This window comes from Aythya marila (assembly GCF_965140915.1).
Source record: "Aythya marila genome assembly, chromosome: 1".
In the NCBI taxonomy this organism is placed as follows: domain Eukaryota; kingdom Metazoa; phylum Chordata; class Aves; order Anseriformes; family Anatidae; genus Aythya; species Aythya marila.
The window spans coordinates 80,776,922-80,792,896 of record NC_139042.1 but is presented as its reverse complement, the minus strand read 5'-3'; the positions used below and the strand labels follow the sequence as shown (position 1 = coordinate 80,792,896).

Here is a 15,975-nt window from a genome sequence, read left to right as displayed (position 1 = left end):
CTGCTTAGAGACAGCCTTAAACAGTAAAGGAGTCTAGGAGAGCTGGCTGTTCTTCAAGGGAGACTTCCTCAAAGCACAGGAAAAGCCCACTCCAACATGCAAAACACTGGGAAAATTGTATCGAGTTGGCCAGCACTGGTGTACAGGGAATTCCTGGCAGAGCTCCAACACAAAGAAGTAGTGCACACAACATGGAAGCAGAGATGAGCTACCTGGAGGCACAAAGAAACTTTCCTGCAGCGCGTCTGGGTTGTGTTTCAAAAGCCAAAGCTCAGACCAGCTGAAAAACTGTAAATGCAGATGGCAAAGTAAAGGGTTTTAATAGGTAAAGCAAAGGGAAGGCCAAGGAACCTGTGACCCTGCTGTTCAGTAATGCTAGAAGACATGGGAAGAGCTGAGTTACTCAAGTGAGATTTAGTGATTATGTCCCATAAACATATCCATTATATTTTTGAATGACTAGGCTGCAGGTTTCTTAAAAAGCAATATAAATATTTTTCAGATATTCTGAGACACATACAAAATTTGTCTGAAGACAACGACAGTATTAGTGAGGGCTCAAACAGGACAAAATTAAATATCAGGTAAAGATGAAAATGCCTTTATGTATTAAACCTACTGAAAAGGTTATTCGTCATTATTCTTTGAGGCACTGAAGTAGCCAAGTGATTCTATAAACTAAAGTTTATTTTCACTTGTTTTTAATAAGCGAATTCAGTGATGTTTACCTTAAAGAAGGTATAAAAATATCTCAAATACAATAAAGAACAACCAAAACCAGATACGCTTCTAAAATGAAAGACCAGAAAAACATCTTATCAGGCAGGAGATGTTGTACATGCAAGAAGAGCTGGCATTACTTTTCTAAATCATTAAACTGCACCCCCTCAGGCTCCAAAGACTCTGTAAACACACAGCACATAGCAAGGGAATGAACAAGGCTGGGAGACTCAATAAAATTCTAGCAGGCTTTTAGAGAATTCGTGTTACCACATCCCTTCCTGCACACCCTCCTGCCTTGTCCCCAGAGCGCATTGGTTTGGGGGAGGCAAATTCCCCTAGGCATATTTTCAGTGTTTTTCTCCTGCCTTAGAGGGATCAGTTTTAGGGATCTAGGTGTTTTGTGCTTGTCTAGTAAATAAAGAATAGACTGCATCTTAAGAAACAATAATGAAGTCGTGCTCTGAAGACAAAACGTCCATGTTTCTTGCAGAACTGCATCTGGATGAAAATTCAAGTGAACGTTGATAAAACACTGCTTAGATAAAACACTTACGCATGTTCTGCAAATGAGAACTAAAGAAGTCAGAATCAATACTTTCAAGCTAGACATGCCATATTAATATCTCTGAATTGACCCCCAGAAGTTCAAATCCTTCTTCCTCTCCAAGCTGACCCCATGGCAAATTGTCTCACTAATGAAGAACAACGTTATGACCTTGTCTACCTGGACACCATATCCATCCACTTTTCTCAGCGGTCCAAGGATGTATTAACCCCATTTCTACAAACTCCTGCTACTTACAGCTACAGTTTTCAACTTTCTCTCCTACATACACAGTTTATTATCTCCTGGTGTATTTATACATTCCCCTTTCACAACTACATCTAAGCTAACTTTCCTCCCCCCTCAGCATCATTTCTTAGTGTGTTCATCTTTGGGTACCCTATAGCTTTCCTACAGCACTGTCCCATCATTTTATTGATTTTAAGCCAGAGCGTTGTTCTATTAGCTCCATATACTGATATCAGATTTCTCCTAATGCTTTGTGCTTAAGTCCCTAATAAGGATTATTGGGGTGGGCAGGGTATTATTAAGGACAACCCTGCATGAAGCTGCAATTTTGCACTGTAAAGTGAAAAGGGGATGGTGGTTTTATGTAAAAGACAAATACTGACCGATCTTAAACATGAACAAAGACTCTTTTTCTTAGCCATGACCTCTGACACTGCTAAACTGTTCAAATTGTTTTTGTTTTCAGAAAAGACAGATGATATACCGTAAATTAGCCAAGACATAGTATTTTACTATTTTTTCATGAAAATAAAATATATTTCATGTTTTCAAATATATTCCTGTATATTTCTTTATGAAATGTCTTCTCATAAAAAAGCTTCTCAGAACATCAGATCTGCTTTATCATAGCATTAGCATTATTTGTATTAGCTTCATGTCAGGAAAAAAATAGATAAATAACCGCTATGCACAAGTAGCAATAAAGAATTTGTAATAAAAATATGCTATATAATAATGTAAACACAGTCATTCTAGATGAGCTACTCTAGCTTTCCTGATAATGTTCCCTTATCAAAGAAAAAAAGTCATATAATAATGACAAGGTATTTGTTCCTTAGTCCATTCCCTCCAACTTATATCCATTTATTAATGCCACTGAAATGTACGGGTACAAAAAGCTACATATTTATTGAAGCACTACTGTATTATGTTGCAAAATTGATGCAATTAAGGACCAGCTCCTCATTTCATGCAAATTTTACCCTCTCACCAACACAATGGAAATGAGTTGACTTAAAGTCGTTGAAAATCTGCTGCTTGAATATTACCACTGTTTGTAAAGATGAATATAAGTACTTCTGCATTCAAATTCTTAAACGTAATTGTTAGCTTTGTACAAAAAGAAAAGCAGTATATGCTGAGGGAACATGACCAAGGATGGCCTCATATACACAATACAGCTTAAAAAAAAAAAAAAAAAAAAAAGAGATCCAGAAAGCACAAAAACTAGATGACGTTCCAGTGTGGGTTTCTTACGTGGCACTGAAAAGGCACTCAAAATTAATGGTGCTACCTGCAGACATATCACGGGGAAGAACCACTTAAAACAGAACATTATTTTTAAGCAAAGCCGATCAGCAGTGAAACAGTAAAAATAAAACAAAACATACCCTTGCATTTGCAGGTAATTATGTTAAGGCTGCACAAAAGTGAATGCTTACGTACTTTTTAATATAACTTTCCTACTTGTATACAAAAACAGTTCTTGATCAAGGAGAACAATTACATATATCACCCTGCAATACGGTTTTCTTCTTTTATATGCGAGCAATTTTTCATAATGCAGCAGGCATTATGTATTTGTGCTGTACCTTGCAAAATAGCTCAGGACAAGTCCCTCTCAATATTTGCAAATGTATAATAGGAAAAAGTAAAGACGAGCATCAGCCAGAGGAAGTCCAGGGGAAAGAGAGACATATCCAAGTATCCAAGTTTAATTTTCTGATATTCTTTTTCACTAAAACAGATAGCCCCTAGACTCGTCTGCTTTTAGAGACTGGGGGAGGGGCTTGACTTAATTAAGTAAAAATCATAATTCAGTGAGCTTAAAATATTGGAAATCCTTTGTCTTAGCAAACACACTTGCTAGAAATGTTAATAGCTAACAGTCTGTTTTAGAGTATCAATGTTGTTTCAATTAAGTTTGAAGTTGCAGAAAAAATGCTGCAGTAACTACCCAAAAAATTAGATCCTTCAATGAAATTCAGCATTTTTTCACTGGCTGTATGAAGAAGCACCTCCCACTGCTAACAGAAAACCATTCTTCTCTGGTCATCTGGCATACTGTAAGGTATCCATATCCAAGTCAGAACAATGTTTATCAATCATTTTAATCAGGTATTTTTTTAATTTTTATAGCCACTGTTAATATACACTAGGTAAGAATGTAACCACAAAGCTCTACCTTGGTTTTACTGAAGGTAAGAGATGATTATCTTACCATGTACTATTCTAAAAATCTCAGAAGTTAAAAAACAAACAAACAAAAAAACCCTACACTTACTTTCTAAAAATTGTTCTAAAAGGGTAGGTAAACCTTATTGCATAGCAAGGCCCCAGCTCTGTATTCTCAGTACAACAATGTAAGCCACTCCAAATATAACTACATTTCCTGTGCAAAAGAACTTGTTTATGTGATAAAAGCCACTGCAGGAATGTAGGTCCTCTGCAGCGTTAACGTTTTCTAGAACAAGGTACGAATACATAAAAAAAATCCTTTTATGTATTCTTGGGTCGTTACAAATGAATCATTCTATGATTCAGGAATGTTTTGCTTTAGGGAAGTAAAAGGTATTTTATTATGACTACACGGCAGTTCCAAAGACAGCAAACTAGTTCCTTGCTGATGAGTAGAAGGTACAGATATATCCAACTTATACAACACTTCTGATAGCATTGATAATTTGCCAGAATTCCCTTTTCTCTGAAAAAGGTTCTACCCTACCCCCTCCTTTAAAAAACAAACAAACAAAACCCATTTCATTTTCTTCCAGATTAAATTCAATGAGCATAGAAGTAGACTGCTTTCTTACTGCATTTTAATTGTCCAGCAACAGCTGTGGAAATGACTTGTAGATCCCCCTCCTCCCCAAGAGGAGTGCATGCTCATATAGCAGTATTGGAAAATTAATTCAATATTCAAATTGAGACAGAGTAAACTGCACTCCGATTTTATTTTTAAGAAAACTTTCTTAGTTGAGATGAGTGAAACATTACTGACACTTCACAGATTTCAGGCAAATATTAAATGCTAAAAAAAAAATGGGTTTTGGTACTCTATATAGCTGTTTCCTCCGACAGTACTGCAATTAAAAATCTGAATAACTGATTGCAAAAGTCCTGCCCAATTGCAACACATCTGATGCATAGCAACACCTCAGTTCTCATGAGAAGTCATTGTTTCACCCAAACACCAACATTTATCTCTGACTTAAAGCAATTTACTTACCTTGTGTCTGCATTTAAGTACAACGCCATAGGCTCCTGAAACAAAGAAAATAGGAATCAAATCAGAAAATCATCTCAAATCAGAAATAAGCAGGAAAATACAGATCTTCAGTCATCTCCAGGCTGCAGAGATAATAGTGTTCCCAGTACCATCCTAAACTTGCACCTTACCAAATTTTTGTGCACTGAAAATTAAAAAGGTTACAAAGTAAATGGGTTTTAAAACACTAAAATGATTTTTAAATATACTAAGAAGTTGGATAATTTACATCTATCCTGTATCATTTAAGAGATTAATACAAAAAGCTTAAACAAAACTGTCCCATTCCTCCGCCCCTTCTTTTTTTTTTCATCTTCCAAACATTTCCTTCAATCTGAGATGGAAATTAGTAGCTCTACAGAATAAGCGGATGTTTCTTAACATTTGCATAAAAGCAGTATTTTGCAAATGAAAATTTCTTATAATTAAAAGGACTAAATAATTTCTCAATAAAAAACAAATTAGAATTTTTATAAAGATACTACTTACCTTCACCTACAACCCCAAGGATCTCAAATTTATTCATCACATTACCAATGTTAGGAATCTTCATCAAGACAAATTCTTCTTACAGTAAGAGCCACAAAACATGGCACAATGGGGAGCGTCCAAATGTCTTGCAAAAGGCAATTGTGAAAAGACTCTTGGGAAAAAAAATCCACCTTGATCAACTGGACTTCTTACGTGCTTTCCTATTTTCTAGACAGTCAGTATCTTCCTGGAGGGGGAAAAAAGAGGAAATAGTATACTAAGTAACTTGTTTTATTTCAGTAAATATAGCAGTGATTTATATATATCAAAACAATATTGTCCAACATTAATGGTAGCAGACAATTTACTTCCACTTTTCACAGCCAATAGAACTTACACATTTGATCCATGATACACATTGCTGTCTGAGAACAGCTAGCTTTGTAATCCTGCACTGTGACTATTAAAATAATAACTTGTAGGAAGAAATTTTATGTAAGACAGAAGCAAGCCAAGGTGTTGATAGGAACTACCTCAGTGAACAAAAAATACTCCTTTAATTACCTATGTTCTCACTTCATTTTACATTGACAGATAGTTACAAAAACAAGTTGGTTTTTATCACTTTATTATTTGTCCTCTGTAATAGCAAAAAGGATAAGGCACAAAGGACACTAAACAACAGGAAGCATCCTGCTATTATTTCCTATGACTGCTTAAAAAATTCAAGGAAACTGTTTGTTAGACTGACTAGCAATCAGTTCTAGAAAATTATTTCCTCTATCAATTCATTTAATGGAGGTGTAATAAGAAGTAAATAACTTTTTCACAGATTTCCCACCCTCCCCTGGTGTTTTTCAAACATGGAAGGAGCCATAGGTTAGATCAAGCAACTATATACAGGGAAATCAACAAAGTATTTTCTGTCTCTTCGTTTTAGAGTCCAATCGTACCTCCTGTAGAAGTTTAACAAATAGAAGTTTAACAAATGAAACATCTAGGTTTGTTTTTGCCAATTCAAACTGCTTTTTTGCCCCTAATCTTACGGCATATATCCCATGGCCTAAAATAGGGGAAAAAAGCTAATAGTTACACTGTGAAATGGCAATAGCAGATTTTTACACTTCAGTGATCTGAGAACAGGAGTACTCATAAGGAACAAGATGGCAGGATAGAGGTGAATTTACCTAATTAACTTATGTGTAATGAGCAAGCACGGGCTAATGACACTGGGTTTGGCTTAGACGAAGAGGAAGTCTCATTGTTATTTTACGGTAAGCTGTGGGTGCTGGCCAAAAGCCTTGTGTTGACCCAGTCAAGTATAATAAAAAAGGACAACGCAATAGTGGAAAGAAATCAATGATGCTAGCCCGAACAAGACAAAGGGAGGTATTTTGTTGTTGCTGTTAGTATTTCAAAAGCAACTCCAGAGCTAACCAAGCCAGTATTTTGGAAACAAACTTGGGAAAGAAAGCAGTGACATCTCAATCAAAAGGGATGGCTGGTTGGTTGTAAGTTACCCAGTCCCTAATGGATTATTTCAGTGTTTGATTTACTGTTTTAATCAATCATTTTTTTTTTCTAAGCTTGCCTGGTTTATAAAATATCCTCTTCTTTTTCAATGCAGGTTCCTCTCCCCACATTCATCATTTCTGAAATTCTCAGAAATTACTTTAAACTGCATAAGCCTCTAACTAGTGATCCACGCTTATATAAATAAAGATTTCTGCAAGTGTCTTCAGTATGGATCTTTTTGGTATTTTTACTGGGAATAAAGGCTAGATTTGCAAGCAGCTATCCTTTCACCCTGCAACACAGTGCTGCGTGCCTCCCTCTCCTGCCACCACATCCTCTTCCCTTTTCTTTCAGGGGGAATTTGGAGCGGCAGGAAGGCAGCTGGCTCCTTACACCGTTGCTCCTGGATGCATGTTATCTAGGGCAGCATGCCTACGCTTCCTGAAAGGCAGGAGTCTGACAGGCACGTCTCCATGTCCACCCACCAGCCGTGATGCACTCTGACCGTCCCAAGGAAGCACACAAACTGGTTTCTCAGATTCTACCCGAGCAGCACCGTGACAGACCGCTGATATAACTGCCCATACTGGGGAACTCCCAGAAGAAAAGGCCACTTGAGCGGCCTGCCTCTTCTGCACTACTCCCAGTCTCACCACCATGTATTCCCCTGCGGAAAGCACTTTGTGGAAAGCTCATCCTGAAGCGAGCAGGACTGGTCATGAAGAGAAGTGAAACGGCCCACAGCAGCAGCAAGGATCCACAGCCCGGTACTTCGTGCCCCGACTTGGTGACGCAGCTCAAGCCAGGCACTAGCTCAAACTCATCCCTCCCACGACAGTGGTGAATCCAGGCTGGCTGGGCCCACCTCATCCCTTCCTACTCCACTGCTCAAGTGTTATTTAGTGTAACTGAGAGGCATGGAAAGCAGGCCTTATTTGTGTATTGCACACACGAAGCTCGGCTTTGTCCTATAACTAGGCCAGAGAAGAGCCGCCCGTAACGCTCCCCTCATTTTCTCTCAGAGGAACAACCCCAGCTACCTCATGACAGGAGATACACACTTGGTTGAGATCTTTGCCACAAAAAGCTCCCGAAAGACCAAAAATAATCATTATGAATATTTCAGCCTCTGCCTGCTGCTAAAAATACTTGCTCCATGACAGCACCCATTGAACTTTCTGGGATCAGTCTGCTTTCTGAAAGGTGCTGGCCTTGTTAAGACTTAAAAAATCATTATTCTTACAGGAAATCTGGTAATACACGAACCCAAACTCCATGAACCTTGCCAGGAGTCTTCTTATTACAGTTACTCTCTCAAAAATAAAAAATAGAAATTAAGTTTTAACCAAAACAGTAATTTCAAATTTTTTTTTCCATAGCAGGAGTCACTTCATTCTGCGGCTTAGTGAAAACAGACTGGATTCTTTCAAGCAGCTGAACACTGGAAATAGCAAGGAAAACCTTATTAATAGCAACCACAGCTTCATTCTTCGCACGGAGCAGCGCACAGGTCTGTTTTAGGAAGTCTCCTGCTGGCTCCATCACAAGCCTCGCAGCCGGAGACGTGAGGCTGTTCCTCCTCTCTCCAGCAGCGGAGAAGCAGAACTCATCTCCTTGCACCCCTTCCTGAGGTGACTCCTGAGCTAAACAAGAAGGTCTCTGAGATGGTCTCAGTGCTATCACAGTGCTCTACAACACCTACAGCCAAGTCAGCAAACCGAAACACCTTGAAATAAATAAGCACCAGCTGGTTTTACATAATGCAGATTTAAATTAAAGCAACTAAAAAAAAAAAGAAGAAAAAAAAACTAGCTCTTCCCCAATAGATTTTGAACAAGCTTTCAAACAAGCTTCTTGCCGGTACGCAAACACCTTTCTTGCTTTCCTAAAACAAAAAAGTAAACAATATTTTTAATTAAACTCAGAAGACAGAGCTGAGACTTTCTAGAGGGCAAACGTTTCTAGAAACAATTTCCTCTGTTCACTAGCAAAACAGGGGGGTCAAACCCTTGTAAAACAACTTACAGCATGTAAGTATCCGTCTCTGATGGTCACGCATTCATGCAGACCCTGGCATGCCTTCTGTCAGACAGGGTGCACACAAAAGGAAGCTTTACCTGGCTCTATTAGTCATGATGTATCACTACTAACACCAGCTCTTCCTTCTCCTCCCCATTAGAGGTGTAGTTTTATTTCTCAGGATTTTTCTGAATGTATTGATCCACAAGAATGTGCCAGGAGTACTATGACATCTGTTACAGATTACCAAGAATAAATTCAGCATTTTTAAGTAGGAAGCTGGTAGTAATATTCTGATTTCAAGAATGGAGAGAGTAAGCAATACGGCCATACTATTAGTGCAGTGTTGCTGGTCTAACTCCTCCCTTTGGAAGAAAAAGGTTACCACTTGTTTCTCCATTTCATGAAGATACAATAGACCTTCTAATAGGACAAGGTACAGGAGGAAGAGCCATTTCATAACATGGAAAAAAAATACAATGTGAAAGTTTAAAAATAAAAAAATTAAAAGCTGAAGAAAAGATTAAAAGCAACAAGATCCCATAATTAAACAAGTTTGCCATTTTTAATCCTCTAAGCTTCAATCTAGCCTCCTCTGCTTGTAAAAAATTTAAGCACAGCTAGCAAAAATAAATACAAAATTAAGACAACAGTCAAGCTGAACAAATTACGTAAAAGCAAAATACCGAAGTTGCTTACACCAGCTCAGAGGTTTGTAAAGTTCAGCTCCAGCAAGCTTTTATGAACATTGCTAACATCATCATTAGAACTTGACTTCACTGTTGTTGGTGGTGATGTTTTTAAACAGCTGTTGATACAGAGAAAACTGCCAACTCATCTGGATGTGTTACACATCAAGGGATGTCATCTTCCTATCACTGGCTGAAAAAGCAAACACTTCACCTCCATGGCAGGAGACTGGTGAAAAAAAAATAATCAAAAAATAAAAAGAACCTGAACATAGCTATCATCCCAAAGCAAACACTACGCTAGGAAAAGTGTTGAACCAGCTCCAAACTATTAGACATACCTCTGGATAAATCCCTAAAAGAAACATTAGGTTGGAGACCAGGACATCAAATATGATTGTTTTATTGTGTTCTGAGTGCTCTTTCTTGTACTTTTGGGTTTTTGTTCAAAACCAAATTCAGCTTATCTGAACGTATGAACTGAACTCACTTGTGAGAGTTAGAACGCAGGATTTATGAGCTGCTCTAACAGCTGTGGCCAACTCAAGAAGAGTGGGAGCCGAGCAGGATGCTTCTAAGACCACAGTGACAAATAAGCAGATTATAAGAGTATTGAGCACAAAAGCAGCTCCCATGAGTCATAACAGAAGGACAGGAAAGACAATTTTGCTTCCATTTTAGTCTTCTTCCCTTCTCACAAGAGCATCAACAAATATGCCTATTGTGGGTGTGACAGATTCTTACGCACTTTATGCTTGTCCTTACGCATGCCAGGCACTCTTCACCATACCTGCAGCAGTTCTGAATAAAACAGCCGGTGTTCAGGAGATACCACTCACCAGCAAGCCCTTAAATCCGAAGCCTCTGCAGTTTCATCTGGCCCAAGGAGCCTGACACTTACTCATTCACTTCATATGGAAGTGTCCAACAGTTAGGCAAAGGGGGACAATAAAATTATTTGTTTATTTACTAAAAGATCTCATCTCATAAGGAAATATGACGAAATATGTTCCTGTGGAAGAATTTTATTTTAAGTCTAGCACAGTGTTTGTACTGTTCTCATTAGAAGTTGGTTGTTTCATTTCAGTCTTTCCTTCTCTCCTCTCAGAGCACCAGTCTCCACTAATATCCTACACTCATTTGTCATGTTGCTTACCATTCAACTCCATATTATCTTTGACGATCTGCCATAGACTTTAAATCCCCAGGCTATAAAGTAATATTACTGGCACAGCTTTTTCATCTGTAATAATTACCAAAAAAGCTACCCTTTTCAAAGAGTTACATATTAGGACTCACTTTGTGACTCTATTCCCACATTTGTGTTTGAAGTTTGTGCTTAGAAGAAAGAGTGTTGAGCATAAAAATCTTCCTCCGTTACCACAAAACAAAATAAAAAGTTGAGCACATTCAGATACAATCTTGAGCAAAGGGAGCTCCTGCCCAAGAAAAGTACAATGCAGCGTCTGTAAGGGAAGATGTTAGAAGCACTGTGCAGCTCAACTGAAGAAATGACCGTGACTGAGTTCAGCATCACATTGTGGGGAAGAAATGGGCCTCTTGAGCTCCTCCAGCCTGCTCCCCCGTCCCCCTGCTCTCTGGCAGCTGCTGTTAAAACACACACTGCTGGGCTCCGCTCTCCAGTGGCAGCAGTCACTCATTCATCAGACAAAAACAACGCACGTGGAAGAGCAGGCCACCCAAAATAAGCCCCCTGCTGCATTCCTCACTGGACGTGCCACCAAAACTTCCTGATATTACACAGAAAGCACGCTGGTGATTTAAAGAGACTTTCTCCTAACAAAACAAGACTCGAATCCTTTTAATCTTACCAGCTTCCCCCTTCTGGCAGCCCAGTTTTGTATTCATTGTTCTAAAAATAACTCCCATTCCCATTCCGAAAATCAGATGTTCCTCTCTGTGCTGGTTTTGGCTGGGACGGAGTTTTCTCAGAAGAGAACAGAAAAATAAAGGTGAACATAATATACTTATAAATACCAAATGAACGCTGAAACTAAATTCTGTGGGTATTCTAATGCAGATCAAAATAACCACAATGACTGCACTTCCTTATAATTTTCAAACATGTCATTAAATACAGATTACTGGTTCACTATCTGAAGTAAAGAGAAAAACCCTAAAAGATCACTTTTTCCTTTTAAAGGATATGCCAAAAATATAGAAGGGAAAAAAAAAAAAAAGAGGGAGGAAGCCCTCAAAAGTTTAATATTTAATTAATAAGAAAGTACTATACAGGCTTAAGAACAGGATTATGCTCTAATTACTGTAAAATCATTTATTATTTCTTCTTAATGTGTTTTCCATGCAAGTCAGAGGCATTTCATTTAAATAATATCGAGCCATATTTTACAAAAATTAACCTTGCAAAGAATGGCATCAAAAGTTTTCCATAGAAGAACACAAAGAAGCCATACAATACCCGAGTGTCCTACCACCTACACACAGGTCATTTCGTGACTAAAGTCACATTAGTATGTAAGCACATGAGCACGAACCCTTTGAAGAAACAACCCAAAGGCTTTTCACTACAGCCTCCATTTCAGAGAAGTCCTTAGGCGTGATTAAGCCGCACAGTGGGCAAACTGTAAAGCGCCTGCTGGTTGGTTTGGGTTGTTTGCTTTTTCAACCTCAAAACAAGTTGCTTCAGAAAGGAAAAAGCACAACAAACCAAAGCCCACAGAAACATCCCTGTATGAAATCCCCCTGAATTTGCAGATGCTGCCTTTCAAACACACTGAATTAGTAGCTACTTGCAAGAGATTTGCTCTGACTTTGCAGATTTCAGAGGTATCAGTACAATTAATACTGAAAAGATTTGAACGTGGTTAACAGTAGAGAATTTTTATTATGACATCTATTACCAGAGTCACTGAACACAGACCACACTTCTAAAAGAAAAGTGACTTTTTGTGCCACTCAAGTTGAAACAATAAAAGCCTATTTAACACACACAGATGAGGAAATCAATTAAGTGAAACCCAAGCCAAGAGACTGCTTTTCCAAGCGCTTCACACTGCATTAAGACCTTAGTGCAATTGTAACTAGTTCAAAATAAATAAATAAATAAAATAAAAGTGAGCCGTCCTCATGCCTTAAATTGAGATGGTGCAAATCAACTCCAGGCTGGAAGACACACAGTTGGACGAGCAGGTTACAGTGCGTGGGGCAGCTCTCCTAGGTGGAAATAGGGGAAAAACTACACTCAGTAAAGACGAAAGGGAACTGAGGAGCCAGTAACATAATTATAAAGGTCGACTGTCTGCTCTCCTGCACAATTTACCCAGGTGGATCACAGCAAGGCTGAATGCAGACCCAGCAAGTGAGCTTGGAGATGTCTGCTCCTTTAAGAAGAGTGTTTGAGAAAACGACTAAAATTTACAGACTACTACTCCCCATACATCCCTCCCGGGTATTTAAGCTACAGGGAAAAATTATTTGCCATTTCTAAACTTGGTGCCTCTAATTCCACACTAGCACAGACGAGATTCTGGTTATTATTTTATTTCTCAAACTTAAAGGACTCCAAAACCTCTATTATGAAAATCTGATTACAAATCTTTGCATTAAAACGTTTGCCTTTCCTCTCCTGTTTCTTTCAACTCTTGGGTGAATTCTTAGATCTTGTCTTTAATTAGATGTTAAGCTCTGATAAGGAAACCTTTTTTTTGGTACATTGAAGGCCTCCGGGTGTTGTATAAACTAAGTTATAAGCATGCCATCTTTGAAACCCTACCACTGTGCTGCTTCTTTGGATGAACAGAGCTGCTGTGGGAAAATGCAAGTCTTGAGGTGAATGAAATCTCACCAGATGACTCAGGAAAAAACTTCAAACACACTAGAAGGCAATTGGGTTCATCTCTGGAAACAGGATGTGGTAACTTTTTATTATTTTTTTTTTTTAATAAACAATGCTTTTTTGATGCCAGCCTCCACAATGCCTTAAAAAATAAAATCAGGTAATAGCTTCTCTGCAGCTTTCAACTTCAGCGTATTGATTTCCATTTAATAGATTATGTTATCCAAGCCTTTAAGTATCTTTTTATTCTTTTAACTATCCTCATAATTAAAAACATGAGCCATCAAACAAGCTTTCTTAACACAAACGTAGCTTGTACTTGCTCTCTACCCCCACTCACCATCATCTATATACTGGCAAAATATATATATCATGCTTAACAAGTATTTTTGCCAGAAGTTTAGTATTTAAAATCAAAGTCCAATGTGAGAATGCCACAACCATAGATACTGTTCTGGCAAAAATGTCTCCAAAATAAGAGCAGGAATCTTCTACTGAAAGTCATAAGCTACCTGACAAAAAAATAAAGAAAGAAAGAATTAGTATTTACAAGTTAGTCACTATAATCTAAAGTGAAGAATCGTTCAGGTTAGAAGATTAAGCATCAATGGAAAAAATATTTACAGGCAGTCAGGAAGCAGCAGGTGCCCGGCCTTTCTCCCAAGCAGACTGCTTCACAGGCACGAACTGAACTTCTCTCTGCCATGCTGATGGCTTCTTGCATTGGAGATTTCCACGATAGCAAAAGCACGTCTGGATATGCAAGTGACCCAAAAGAGGACCTGAAAAACAGGTCTTGAGAAAAGGGAGCTTCATCTAAACAGTAAACAATGTTGGCAGGCCTACCAAAGGAAAGGAAACAAAAAAAAAAAAAAAAAAAAGCTTGTAATGCTGATCTGCATCCTTGATGCACTTCTCTTTGAGCCTTCTACATTTAATTATGGGGGAGGGAAAAAAAAGAGGGAATATAGTGTCTGTGGCAAAGGGCAAGAAGGGTGGGTGAGGGAGGAAGGGAAGGGAAACTACTCCAGGGAGCCACAGAAGAAGGCAAGGAATGGCTGGCATATGGGGAAGTTCTTGAATGAAAGAAAAGAGGAAAACTAAAATCTCAGGAGAAGATGCTTCAGGCATGAGCAACGAGTTCATCATGAGATGAGATTTACATGATTAGCTTACAAGAAAATGCAGACTTGCAGCGTCCAAAGTCATTATTTGCATAACTGACTTTCATGTTTCTAGCGTACCTAGTTCTTGTACAAATAGCCTTACGGCATTAAGGGAGATGCAGAAATCATTTGGGGGATTTGGACACAAAAGCCTACTCCCAGCAAATTGCTCTTATTTATTTCCTGTAAAAGGAAAGGCAAGTCAAAGAAACCTAAGTAAATCACAGCTGGAGATAGCACAGGGCAAATCACACCTTTCAGAGGATTAGGAAGAGCTTCCCAGGCTCAGCCCGACACAACACAGCAAGACACAACAGCTGTCTCTTTCCTAAAGGTAGCAGCAGGCTGCACAAAGCCACATGCACGTAATGACTATAACACAGGCCTGAGCGTTGGTCATCAGGAAGCTAAAACTGACTGGTAGCGTTATCAACGTATCTCATTCCAGGCAGTAATCACAGCGCATCACAGCACTGACCTGATGCACAGAGCCGAAGAAACCACTGCCCACCACGGAGGAAGACAATGGGCAAAATGACAGTGGAAGGAAATCACATGGCATGTTTAAAACTAACATTGCTCTTCCAACATGAGACGGGCATGGAGAGAATCTCCCGTTTCCTGCGTTACCCACGGTAGAACGGGGGCTGTGATGTTTACTCAGCCCAAAGTCAGAAAGAAACAACTGTGATGTTGTTTGGGTTGTGCCACTTTGTGGCTAAGACCACATACTGACCCAATTTGAATGCAAGTTTAACATCTATGCTTCCTGCAGTGCTGGAGGCTCATTTCCTATTCCCATCTACTTGCATCTCTAAACAAACAAACCAACCCCTCCAAACAGCAACTTACAGAGCTGAACACCTACTGCTAGACAGATATTTTGTCACGTCTAGGAGACAGCCCCATACACACGAATGAACTAAAAGATGGTCGAGCAGTGCAAGAGCCTCCATCCGTGAGCTAGAATATCAAACACGGATGTCAAACACATTTCATGCTCTATTCGCCTCCATTTTTTCAAAACACTTCATAGTTTATAACAACTCACGTGCTCAGACTCTTTACAAAGGCAAAATACACTCAAGAATTTGCACAAGTGTTTTGCAACATATTGTAGCTGAAGTATTTTTTCCACTGCAAGGTATTTACTAGACTACAGTAATTCTCTTAGCACTTTTAAAGCCTCAAACACACCTTCTGTTGAACGCTATGAGTCAGTTTTAATGACAGTGTTATGTTCTATTGCTCTGCAGCTTATGCAAGAGAATGAATTTGCATTAAGTACCCAACTTTAGAAGCCACCCTCTCTTCTCCATTGTTAGCACTGAATAATAGTAAAAAATAGGCTATATTCCCTGCATGCTTTCTTATTGTTTTACAAGAATAAATTTAACGAGCTGCCTGTAATGTAGATTGTACATAAAATTTGTTATTGCCCACCTTATGGATACATATTATTCTTTTTTTCCCCCCTCCAGAAAGACAGTATGCAGTAATATATAAAGAGTAAA

At 38.7% G+C, this 15,975-nt stretch overlaps 1 protein-coding gene across 3 annotated transcripts in view; it reads right to left on the bottom strand.

Moving 5' to 3' along the window:
• The window catches only part of CDKL5 (cyclin dependent kinase like 5), a 130,649-nt gene that overhangs the window by 81,117 nt on the left and 33,557 nt on the right, over positions 1-15,975 (bottom strand). For all 3 annotated transcript variants that reach the window (XM_082779582.1, XM_082779584.1, XM_082779583.1), the window contains exons 2-3: positions 5,274-5,502; positions 4,746-4,780 (exon numbers count right to left, since the gene is read on the bottom strand). In XM_082779582.1, coding sequence (XP_082635708.1) covers positions 4,746-4,780; positions 5,274-5,337 — 99 coding nt within the window. In that variant the 5' untranslated portion in view covers positions 5,338-5,502. The remainder of the gene's footprint in view (positions 1-4,745; positions 4,781-5,273; positions 5,503-15,975) is intronic.